We start from the raw sequence: 13,015 nt of genomic DNA on the forward strand, positions 1-13,015 counted from the left end.
GCAACTTGGCTGCACGGTGGCGAGTGGCTAGCGTGCAGGCCACACCGTTAGGAAATCTGAGTTTGATTCCAATCTCAGCTATCTCTGTGTGGAGTTTGCATGTTGTCCCCGTGCATGCGTGGGTTTTCTCCGGGTACTCCGGTTTCCTCCCACATTCCAAAAACATGCTAGGTTAATTAGCGACTCCAAATTGTCCATAGGTATGGACCACGAGTTTGAGACCCCTGATATAATACAAAGACGTACACACATGTACACAGATTCGTCCCACATATGCACATTTTAGTTGTCAGTCTCTTGTACAATAACTGTGCAATTAACCATGCAATAAACTGTGCAATAACCGTGCAACAAACCTGTGAGCTTGGTCAATACATCTACAGCTATATGTAAATAAATTTGTATTATGGCTGCACGGTGTTAGAGTGGTTGGCGCGGAGGCAACACAACAAGGAGACCGGAGTTCGATTCCACTCTCTTGTGTGGGTTTTCTCTGGAAAACTTCTTAATTGGTGACTTAAAATTGTCCATAGGTATGAATGTGAGTGTGAATGGTTGTTTGTCTATATGTGCTCTGTGATTGGCTAGAAAATGAATGAATGAATGGCTTTATTGGTTGTATGGGTCTGGCTAGTCTCGTCCTGTTTGACATCTTAAGATGATCGTCTCCCCCTTTTGAGAAATTGGTAATTATCCCGAGGGAACTTAGTCAGACATTTCCCTGTCTGTAGGGAAGTTGAATCACTGTCATGGTACTTCTTGGTATATGTTGATGTTTTTTTATCTACATCATGCCAGAGCATGTCCCTAGACTAACATCATTCCCTGTTTGTGTGTGTGTGTGTGCGTCTGTGTGTGTTTTAGCCCCCACACCACCAACCAACCACAGGAAGAGTGGGGGTGACAGACAAGACGTGGATCACGGAGCGGTTAACCTCATGACATCACAAGCTCAGCTCTGATTGGCTGTTGACGGAATCAGAAGGGTTTATAAGCCAGGCGTGGAGGCAGCAGCAGCAGCATCACAGGGCAGCGTACAACATCCAGGAACATACTGAGCTCAAACATCATCTTGACATCTTCTCTCTGCAGTTTCCTGCTACTCCATATAAGGTCAGAACCAATGTATGACATTTGAACATATTGTGGGTGCAATGAAGCTAATACTTGTTTGGTAAAAGCTACTTTAAATAACTGCAAGAACATATGGAAACTTGTTGTTTGACAAGGGTTTGTGTGGAATTGTGTGGAACTGTGTCCCTTTAGGTGCCACATCCAACATTTTTAGGTTTGAGCTTGACCGATATCAGTGTCGGGTCTTGCAGGTTTTCTTTGTGAGGCTCAGTAAAAGAAAATCCTTGCAACTTGGTGGAAAGCCAAAGAACCAGGAAAGTGGCGGCTAAGTGGCAGTAGATTAGTAGGCATGGTTTTGGAATGAGATGTTAGCCTTTTCTCTCTCTCTGTGTGTGTGTGTGTGTGTGTGTGTGTGGATTTAGAACTTGGGCCTTCATTTGTGCACATATTTTTGGTTTTGTGGCATACGGTCATAATTGAAGTCTTTGCTGTGTTTCAATACAAAAAAAAAAAAAAAGTAAAATAATTACACCTGTGTTTTATCCACAACCGTTCCTTGCTTTGCTTCCCGTTGGAGTTCAGAAGATCTTCAACAGCACCAACACAAAGACAGTAAACAGAGAACAGCTAAACATTCAAGGGTATTCAACCTGGTGGAACATGAACACATATTTCTTTCCCTTTTCTTTGCATTAGGTTAGAGGTTAGACTTTCTTTATTGTAATTGCACAATAACACAGTAGTGAAATTGCCAACGAAATGTCGTTGACTGGCTCCAGTGTAATAATAAATAATAAATAATAAATAATAAATAATAAATAATAAATAATAAATAATAAATAATAAATAATAAATAATAAATAATAAATAATAAATAATAAATAATAAATAATAAATAATAAATAATAATGTGGAGAATAAATAGACAACATCAAATATGAACAACAATGTACAGCGTAAACAGTAATTTGTACAAATAATTTGAATAATTTAGAATAAATAACAATAATGATAAGTTTTGGTTGTACTCATATTTTTAAATACACGGGAGTAACAGGCTAAATTTTTGAGGCTCAAATTACAAGCTCACCGATGCTAATAGTCGTTTTCCCACCACAACCGGTCGGTTTACCCGACTTTTTAAAACACGAATAGTCCCACAAAAATGTAATAATAAATAATAAATAATAAATAATAAATAATAAATAATAAATAATAAATAATAAATAATAAATAATAAATAATAAATAATAAATAATAAATAATAAATAATAAATAATAAATAATAAATAATAAATAATAAATAATAAATAATAAATAATAAATAAATGACATCAAATGTGATCAACAATGTACAGCGTAAACAGTAAATTGCACAAATAATTTAAATAATTTTGGATGAATAATAATAATTTAAAGAATAATTTAGAATACAAGAAAACAAGTTAATATAAGCTAGCTTAGAATGCTGTCATTGCGATACACCTATTTCGACTAGGAAGTTGCATGGTTTGATATACATGCTGTTGATCAGGCATTAGATGCTACAAATGCATGTTTTCCAAATCTCTAGTACGGATATAATACAATAAGGACTTGTTTGATACGATGGATGTCACGTTGTATCAAACTGGTATGTAACAACTTGCCAATATGTCATCTTTTTTCATACTAGGAATAAGTTAGGTCTAGGTTAAGGTTACGGGGTTCGGATAAGAGCTTTGCTGTCAAGCCATTGGTCTGCTTTATGTACATTTTGTCTGTAAATGACTTATTTTCTAATTTCATTCCAATTGCATTGTTGCCATGTTCTATATGCATCGTAAAGGCCTTGTTTTGATGTTCTAAGTGTCCCTGAACGGCTGAATTTATGGTGTTGGAATTTCAATGGTGTTGATGTTTTCAGGTTAGAATTAAAGTTATTAAAGAGTGACGGAGATGCTCCACTGTGCTTCTGTCTGCCATCATTGTTGCCATCATAACAGACGTGGTGCAAATTTTGACAACTCTATTTACATAATAATAAACACAGGTGCTGAAAGGCATAAGCATTAAAAAGACTTTAAGTACGGAAGTGCACAATATGAGAGACAGCCAATGTTTGGACATTTAATAACGAATACAAATACCGATACATTATTGTTTGTATTGCTGTATTTTTTTATTTTGGAAAATTTGTGTTTATTTCCATGTAGATACTCAGCGGACAACATGAAAGTGGCCTTTGTTTTTGTTTTGCTCTTTGCTGCAGTTCTTTGCAGACCGGTGAGTAATTCCCTCTTGGTTTTGAACTCCTTTGAGGTGTGAAAGACAATTTGCTTTCAAGCCATTAACTCCAGCATATTCATTGTATGGAAGCAGTGACTCCATTCATTCTAATGCTTTGGCTTGGACTCAAAGCTGCTATCATTTTCTAATAGTTTTGTCTTGACTTGGATTATTTGCTTTGCAGCAAAGAAAATATTCTGACAGTTCTGCAGAGAGCTCCGAAGAAGTGGTGCGTATAATCCGACTCAGAATCAGACTTTCTCTTTTGACTGACGTTTGACCTTGTCTGCAGGTGAGACGACCTGCGGCTCCGCTCTTCCGGAAAAAGGTGGCCGAAGTTTCACGAATCCGTGCAGCAGCTATCAGGGTACGACACTGATTCACTCGGTTGAAAGTTGAGTGCTACAATCAATGATTTTCTTTAAAGGGAACCTATTATGCTCATTTTCAGCCCTTTGTATTGAATTGCGGACTCCTATAGAGCAGCTACATACAATAACCCGCACAAGCTTTCTAGATCTTCCAGATTCTGCACCTCTTTCTGCAGTGTTTACATATGGATTTCCTGTTTAATTTACTCCACCTACAGCCTTCCTACAGGTACACTCACTCTGCTGTGATTGATCACACTCCCAAGAGGTCCTGAGGACTTCCGGAGAGCTGCCGAGCTCTTTTTTTTCCGATTACTGACACAAAATAAAAATTGAAAAATGGTCACTTACGGCTAGCTCTTTTGACTCAAGATGACCAAGTAATGTTGGAAATGCGTCAGACTTGAGGAACAGTCCAGCTTTTGTATAGCCCATGTTCACAAAACATAATAATTTTTCTCTTGCTGGCCAGGAAGCAGCAACTCCAACCACTTCTGCCTGATGCTTGCCTCTTTACAAAAGCTAAAAAAAATATTTTCCTTACACCGGAACAAACATTCTGACAAACACAACATACCCATATAAGGATATCCCTTCCAAATGTGCAAACCTAATTAGCTGAAAACATTCCAACAACATTTATAGATCAGAAATGTGGAAAAGCAAAATAGGTTCCCTTTAAAAATTTGCCACTTGCGCCTTTGTGAGTGTAAATAAGCACCGATAAATATAACTTCTTACAGGCTTTCCAGAGGTTTTTTTCATCACCTGTTGCTGGTTCAGATGAGAGCACAGACAGTTCTGATGAGGTCAGACACGAAGGAATCAGACATAAAGTTAATCTTGTAATATCACGTCTTTGTTTGGTGTTGGTAACATTTTAGATTTGGTGTTTATTGTAGCAAGCAGCAGTGGACACTGCCGCTGTTGCCATCTATGAAACCACTGATCCTGCTGCTTCAGACACGCCCCCTGTCAACAATGAAGATAGCGACGATGACGATGATGATGATGATGATGATGAATCTGAGGAAAGTGTAAGTAAAAAAAACAAAAAACATGCTAGGTTAATTGGCGACTCCAAATTGTCCATAGGTATGAATGTGAGTGTGAATGGTTGTTTGTCTATATGTGCCCTGTGATTGGCTGGCCACTAGTCCAGGGTGTACTCGCCTCTCGCCCGAAGACAGCTGGGATAGGCTCCAGCACCCCCCGTGACCCTTGTGAGGATAAGTGGTAGAAAATGAATTAATGAAAGGTTTTCTGGTAAACACACGTCATTTTAAGCTTGGTGATAAAGGTGAAAAAAGGTGCCTATTTAAACATATTTCTTCCAATTTTTGCAGGGTTTTTAAAATTTTAATTTGGTAATTTTCTTCAATATAATAACTTTCTTCTCATACCTTTTTCCCAACCTAAATTTTGTTTTCAATTTTTTTTCAATATTTCAACTCTATGCTACTAAAATGTGGTTATTTTTTCTCATGAGTTCATTCTTGTGAAATTGTAGATTTCTTGCAAGAATACATAATTTTCTAGTAATATTTTGACATTCTTGCAAAATTATAGCTTTCCCCACCTTATTTTAGAGTCGATTTTCTTCTGTTATGACTTTATGCCCATATTTTCCCATTTTTCCCATTTTTTCCTTTGTGGGACTAATTAAGGCTTGTCTTATAATGTAATGTATTGCATATACTGTATTATATGATATGAGGATTTCTTAAAAAATATATTTTTCTTTCAACTTTATGCTACTAAAAATGTTTTTCCTCATAAGATTTTATTCAATTATGATTGGCATTTTCTCACTGCTACAGCTTTTTTTCTCTTAATATTTTGACTTTATTCTCGCAAAATTACTGCTGGTTTTTGCATTTTTGCTGCAAAACCTGATAAAATGCAGTTAGCAAAAAAAATTGAAGTTAGCAAACTTCCAAACTGTCAACTGAGATATCTATCACATGGGGTTATTTTTTCTCATGAGTTCATTCTTGTGAAATTGCAGATTTCTTGCTAGAATACAACATTTTCTAGTAATATTTTGACATTCTTGCAAAATTATAGCTTTCCCCCCTCATTTTTCGAGTCGACTTTCTTCTGTTATGACTTTCTGCCCATATTTTCCCATTTTCCCCTTGTGGGACTAATTAAGGCATGTCTTATAATGTATTGTATTGCATATACTGTATTATATGATATTAAAAAATATATATATTTCTTTCAACTTGATGCTACTAAAGATGTTTTTCCTCATAGGATTTTATTCTCTTATGATTGGCATTTTCTCAATGCGACAGCTTTTTTCTCCTAATATTTTGACTTTATTCTCGCAAAATTACTGCTGGTTTTTGCATTTTTGCTGCAAAACCTGATAAAATTCCATTATTGAAGTTAGCAAACTTCCAAACTGTCAACTGGGATATCTATCACATTCTTCCCTCCACTTTTGTCCCTCCAGGACAGTGATGAAGACGAGGAGGAGGAGGAAGATGAGGAAGAATCCTCAGAGTCGGGCGAGGCTTCAACCGTCGCTCCTGAGGTCGTGACCCCCGTCATAGTGACAGAAGAGCCCCTGGATGAAACTACAGAGGAGCCCCTGGTGCCCACCATCATCACAGACACAGACTCGGGTCGTGGGGACAGCATGGGGGGGTACCCCGGTGATTACAAGAGCTACGTCTATGGGGAGGAGAAGAGCTACTCCAAAGGTCCTTCACCTTACAAGTCCTACCAATACGTTGACAAAAAAACAGGCTACGACATGCCCACTGGCAATGAGGTGGAGAAGTCATCAAAGGTGTACAAGATGGAGGTAAGATTCAGGTTATTTAGTTAGTATTAGTTAGTTAATCCCTTCCAAAATGGCAAAATATGACTTACTCCTAATTTTGGATCAACTTTTCCAATAAAAGTGACTGTCGTAATCAGTAGATTCATCTCCCAAGCTCTTACATTGTCATTACCCAGCATAAATACAAGTTTGAGCCCTAAATACGGCTCCATGTTGTAGCCTTTATTTAGCCATGGTGCGTTCAAGGGCCGTTGATGAAAAAATGTCTACAAATCCATAATCTTCCTATTGTTTTCAGACTTATCAGGCACATTCTGACCTAGAGGAGGATAGCAGCACTCCTGATGAGGAGAGCCAGAATCTGGACACCTCTGGACCTTCCGAGAGCCAGGATGTTGCTCCTGAGGAGGAGGAAGAAGAAGAAGAGGAGGATAACGCTGGCAACGCTGATAGCGGAAGTTCCAGCACCCCAGAAGAAGAGGAAGAGGAGTCTGAAACAGAGAGCAGCGAGGAGCCTGAAGCCTCTGACAGCGATTCCGACGAGAGTGACTCGGATGAGCACGGGATGGGCCCCGAACCCACCACCACCAACTCGGTGGTCATCACTGCCAAATAAGTCATACAGGAAGTGGGGTGTGGCGTCGCATAGATTGGTATAAGACTCCATGCCACATTCGAGAGTAATCTTCTGAGGCACTTTCTAAATTTCGATTAGTCCAATCGTAGACAACCAAATCCTCATAGTGTAACCACAAGGTCGGTGTTGACATGTATCGATATAAACAGGTTGCACTGTATCACAGATCAGAGATTTTTCTGCTGTAGGATGATCACTCTTGGCATTCTGTGCTCTGGTAGGCATGGTGACCTGTTCCCACAATTCCATTAAATTCCATTAAATAACAAACATGTTTGCAGTTACTTAAATATTAGCAAATGGACAGGCAATGTGCAATTTAAGCCAAATTTGTGTCATCATTTCACACGCGATACCATCTATTAGCCTTGTATGTGTGTTTAACTCATGGCTGTTGTCTGCCGGTGTCATCACGTGAATTGCGTGGTTTACTGTAATGTATTTTGTACCTTGTCTAAAATATGAATAAAATTATTTTACATAAAACCATATGATCCTCCGTCTGCCTTGTCAAATTTTAAATGTTCTCATGGAATGTGATCATTCATTCATTCATTCATTTTCTACCGCTTTTTCCTCACGAGGGTCGCGGGGGTGCTGGAGCCTATCCCAGCTGTCTTCGGGCGAGAGGCGGGGTACACCCTGGACTGGTCGCCAGCCAATCACAGGGCACATATAGACAAACAACCATTCACACTCACATTCATACCTATGGACAATTTGGAGTCGCCAATTAACCTAGCATGTTTTTGGAATGTGGGAGGAAACCGGAGTACCCGGAGAAAACCCACGCATGCACGGGGAGAACATGCAAACTCCACACAGAGATGGCCGAGGGTGGAATTGAACCCTGGTCTCCTAGCTGTGAGGTCTGCGCACTAACCACTAGACGCCCCGGAATGTGATCATCAATCAGTCAAATGCTCTTCCACTAGATGGCATTAGGTCCTGGCCACACCACTATGAGACTATAGTGTGCAATTTTAGTGCCCAATGCTTGCAATACAAGGCTTATATATTTTGATAAAACATTTTACTAATGGCTGAAAGGCGGTCAAGTGGTTAGTGCACAGACCTCACAGCTAGAAGACCAGGGTTCAATTCCACCCTCGGCCATCTCTGTGTGGAGTTTGCATGTTCTCCCCGTGCATGCGTGGGTTTCAACTCCAAATTGTCCATAGGTATGAATGTGAGTGTGAATGGTTGTTTGTCTATATGTGCACTGTGATTGGCTGGCGACTAGTCCAGGGTGTACCCCGCCTCTCGTCTGAAGACAGCTGGGATAGGCTCCAACACCCCCCGCGACCCTCGTGAGGAAAAGCGGTAGAAAATGAATGAATTTTACTAATGGCTGCATGGTGGTCGAGTGGTTAGTGCACAGACCTCACAGCTAGGAGACCCGAGTTCAATCCCATCCTCGGCCATCACTGTGTGGAGTTTGCATGGTGCGTGGGTTTTCTCCGGGTACTCTGGTTTTCCTTCCACATTCCAAAAACATGCTAGGTTAATTGGCAACTCCAAATTGTCCATAGGTATGAATGTGAGTGTGAATGGTTGTTTGTCTATATGTGCCCTGTGATTGGCTGGCCACCAGTCCAGGGGTGTATCCTGCCTTTCGCCCGTAGACAGCTGGGATAGGCTCCAGCACTTCCGCAACCCTCGTGAGGATAAGCGGTAGAAAATGAATGAATATTTTACTAATATTTACTAATATTTTTATAACGTATGCTCAATATATGACAATATGACAGCAGAGAGAGAATGAACTGCTGATTGTGTGTCAACACATGTCACCAGGTGCTAAAGTACAAGGAAGATGTACAGATTTTTTTTTTATAGTTTTCCAATAAAAAATATAATAACTTTTAAAAATAATTACAGTTTTATGACCAACCTATAAAGTTGGACACATTATTAATTATTAATAGCAACTCTGACCGGGCCTCTTTGTCCTGACGCCTCTTCGCTGTAGCGTTTTTGCGTCCTTGTTAAAACACTTTCAAACATACAGCACTTCGGAGTTACACAACAGAAAACACGGTACGAAGGAGATTGATTGACAATGGTTTAGAGTCCCTTTGCCAATCAGGACGCAGAACACAATGCACAGGTTCTTAGCCAACAATCAGGCCGCAAAAGATGAGCCACTGTGTATGTGAGAGACATCTGCAATTGTATTTTACTTGATGCTGTTTCATTGTCTTTTATAGTTGTATCGCCAAACTGGGTCTCACTTTACAATAAGGTACACAAAACTACAGTAATTATTGAGGAACTAATGAGGAAATAATGAACATTTACTGAGGAACTAAGGCAAAAAAAAATTCCAGTAGTTCTAATTATAATATTATAATATACATTCCAAAAACATGCTAGGTTAATTGGCGACTCCAAATTGTCCATAGGACAATGAATGTGAGTGTGAATGGTTGTTTGTCTATATGTGCCCTGTGATTGGCTGGCGACCAGTCCAGGGTGTACCCCGCCTCTCGCCGGAAGACAGCTGTGATAGGCTCCAGCATATCTGCGACCCTAGTGAGGATAAGCGACATAGAAAATGGATGGAAGGAACACAATATAAAGATCTAAAGATCTAAAATAAACGGAAAACAGAAAAGCATATGAATATGATTGACTGCATGGAATCTTTCATCGCTATGACGCTGACAGCGTATGATCCAAAATAGTGTTTGTTTAAGGCTTTTTGTAGTGATGAGATGATATTCATTTAAAGATATATTGACATCTGACAGTATGTGTAAAAATAATTCTAATACATTTTATGCAGTAAGCGTTAATTAGTAATTCTACAATTAGCCAATAAATATAATATTAAGTAACAACCATGGCATTTTTATGATATGTTTTAGTGACATGATATGTGACGCACTCGAAAATATCGTGTCCACATACATTTAATTTAGTATTTATTTAGGTAAAATACTAAATGACAGTGTAGAAATTATTAATATTACTGAAATGTGATGGTTCTATGTATTGCTGACATTGGTGGAGGTAAATTTGCAGTTTGTGTGGTACATTGCGAGGCGGAACCTTCGTATCTTCTCCAGTTGCATCCGGTTTATACGGAATACTTGGAATGCTACACGTCGTCCTCATTTAGCTGTTCTGCCTGCATTTCCATTCAGGTAAATCGGTAAATTGTCCATAAACAACAAGATAAGTCCATAAAAGTACATATGTTCATGTTAGGGTGTATATTGTGAAATTAACCGCTGATTTGTTTCGGTTAGAGAAGTGAAAGTTTATTGTAAAAACTTCATAGAAACAGCCGCTGCTACGTTTACTTGAACTCTTGGTTAGATCCCCACCCAGTGGACCTGCGGGGTATTGCAATGGTCATTAAAATGGATTACAGGAAGTTACCAGGATACATTGTCATATTCTTGAGGATTATTCCCGTAATCTGTGGGATTTACAGATAGTGGAGCACAAATGTGAACATTTACGATGACATATGTCACAAACTAAGCATGTCATAGAATGCATTAGAAGGGTTGTTAGAACAAACAAATGCAATTAATGGTGATGGGTGCCAAAATATGTGTGATCAGTCGCAAGGAAATTAGATTACATGGAAATGTGAAATGTATAAATGATGTTAAAGTGATAAGTAATTGAGAACAGAAATGCAAATAACTGGATTGACTTGAAAGATATGTCATTTATATCTGAGTTTGTGTGTGTTAAATAAAGAGATCATCATCCTCATTTTGCTGTTCTTCTTGCATTTCCATTCAGGTAAATTATCTGCCTTACGGTGCCCACACTTAGGACCCATAACATATAGTTATTCACTGTCGGCAATCTCTGTTTTAGTTGTCTCCTCTTCTTTCAGGTGTGGTTGTCCCTGCCGTGTTCGTGCTTGTGGTTGCAGGTTTAGGCGTGGGCGTTCTTCTGTTGTCTGTTGTGTCTGTTGTCATGGCAGTGGACGTCGGGGTGGGATCATCTGTGGCGGGACCCTCCTCTGAAGATTCTTCAGAGGATTCCTCCTCACGTGATTCCTCTGAAGACTCCTCAGAAGATTCCTCAGAGGATTCTTTCTCACGTGATTCCTCGGAAGACTCCTCAGAAGATTCCTCTGAAGACTCCTCAGAGGATTCCTCGGAAGGCTCAACAGTGGACTCCTCGGATAATTCTTGCAGTGTTTCCTCGGAGGATTCACTTTCAGAAAGGTCTCTGGATTCCGATGAGTCATGTGACCCAGAAGAAAACCACCCAGCTACGTCGTACCCATTCAGAGATGCTGGTTTTTGGTCATCGGCAGTGATGCCAGCATGTTGATACCAGTTCTCAGCAATCTATAGGAGGAATATCACATGAAAAACTTCATAATTTGTCAAACGTGTTTTTGTTTCCCCTTACAATTTAAAGTACACTTTTAACTACAAGAGTAATTTACCTCGACCTGAACATGCAATACATAATTTATGTACCTGATATGTATTGTATATTTATACTTGGGATGCTTACTGGTGTGGTCGAGGCTGCAGCAAGAAGCACAAAGATAAGTGAACATGATAGAAGCATCATCTTGGATTGGTTCTAGTCTGCAAAAGCAAAAAAAAAATAAAACATAACAAGATACATACAAACCAAAAAAAACAAGTCAAATAGTCACCTTTCACTGTGAAACCAGAATAGCTGCGTAGATCTTTAAAATAGTGTACTTACTGTATGGATGTATGTCTGTGTGTCCGCCCAGAAAGATGTGTGTGAGTGTTATTTGGGATTATCTGATGCTTAAGTATGCTGTGCAGGGAGGCTGGGCAGGGCTGTGATGGGATTGGAGGGGAGGGTTGAGTAACAACAGACTTCCTGGGGTGTGCTGGTGCATGAAGAAAGCCTATAGTTCTCAGAAAGCTGAACGCAAACAGCTTTTTGGTGCTAAATTCAGCTAACTAGAGTTAGTGGAGTTAATTTTTTTAATCCTCCAAAGACTTTTTGAACAATTGTATGCTTACATCATGTGTACAGTTTGCTGAAAGTCAGTTTTTTAGAGCCCGCATAGAGGATTTTGGTGTGGAAAAACCCGAGAGCACCGTTATCAAACATTAATTTCAGTGATCAAAAATGTATTTTTCAGATTCCTGCAGACACTCACTAATATGTTGTAGCTCTTCTTACCAGGAGAGTGGAAGTTGCATCTATTTCAGTACCAGTATTGGTGTCCACTCCATTAGATCTGGTTTTGATATGATCCTAGTTTTGGTTTTGGTATAGTTTTACATTAGATCATAGCATAGCATTCATAATCTCGAAAATAATTTTTTTTTAAAAATGTGTTCCCAAAAATGGCTGTTTTTTTTCCGCAGAAGTCCACCATAAGTCGATTCAATATTAATACATGAAATATTTTCATAGGTAGAGCATAAAAAACCTGTTTATGCCAGTCTAAAATGTTTTTTTTTAGCATTATTAGAGCCCTATAAACAAGAAATAACACCCCTATAGTCACTTTTATAGTCGTATTACCTAATACAGTAGACATGATAAGCAATAAGGTATGATAAATCACCGTTAGCATTGAGAAAAGTTTCTTGTTGCCGTAATATCTCGAAAAAAAAAAAGATCGACATCAGCCCACAACCCATCGTCACTATGATGTCTGTCACATGATTAATATATATTCATGCTAGTCTGACATGAATCTGGCATACGTTGGAGTACATTCCGACACGATTGCTAGCCAAAGCTTTGTTTACATAACATTGCGCAATTCATGTGAATATGTGAATATACCAAGTTAGCCTCAAATACATTTATTCTAAGCAAAACAATGGGTTTGAGTGAAGAAGATGGACAAAATAAGCAGCCAAAAATGTACCACTTCCACACGTGATAAGATAA

The 13,015-nt window shown here is 38.9% G+C and overlaps 2 protein-coding genes across 2 annotated transcripts; both read left to right on the forward strand.

The window, feature by feature from the left end:
* The first annotated feature begins 1,034 nt into the window (after positions 1-1,034).
* On the forward strand, positions 1,035-7,543 carry spp1 (secreted phosphoprotein 1). Its single transcript, XM_058063803.1, has 8 exons — positions 1,035-1,113; positions 3,270-3,339; positions 3,527-3,571; positions 3,635-3,709; positions 4,457-4,522; positions 4,616-4,750; positions 6,175-6,528; positions 6,806-7,543. Exons 2-8 carry the CDS (start codon positions 3,286-3,288, stop codon positions 7,121-7,123), a joined length of 1,047 nt encoding a protein of 348 aa, XP_057919786.1. The 5' UTR covers positions 1,035-1,113; positions 3,270-3,285; the 3' UTR covers positions 7,124-7,543.
* Positions 7,544-10,862: 3,319 nt separating this feature from the next.
* On the forward strand, positions 10,863-11,551 carry LOC131110581 (uncharacterized). The gene has a single exon (XM_058063815.1). The coding sequence runs from the start codon at positions 11,087-11,089 to the stop codon at positions 11,447-11,449; it is 363 nt and encodes a 120-aa protein (XP_057919798.1). The 5' UTR covers positions 10,863-11,086; the 3' UTR covers positions 11,450-11,551.
* The last annotated feature ends 1,464 nt before the right edge of the window (positions 11,552-13,015 follow it).

The sequence above is a fragment of the Doryrhamphus excisus genome, chromosome 2, assembly GCF_030265055.1.
Source record: "Doryrhamphus excisus isolate RoL2022-K1 chromosome 2, RoL_Dexc_1.0, whole genome shotgun sequence".
In the NCBI taxonomy this organism is placed as follows: Eukaryota; Metazoa; Chordata; class Actinopteri; order Syngnathiformes; family Syngnathidae; genus Doryrhamphus; species Doryrhamphus excisus.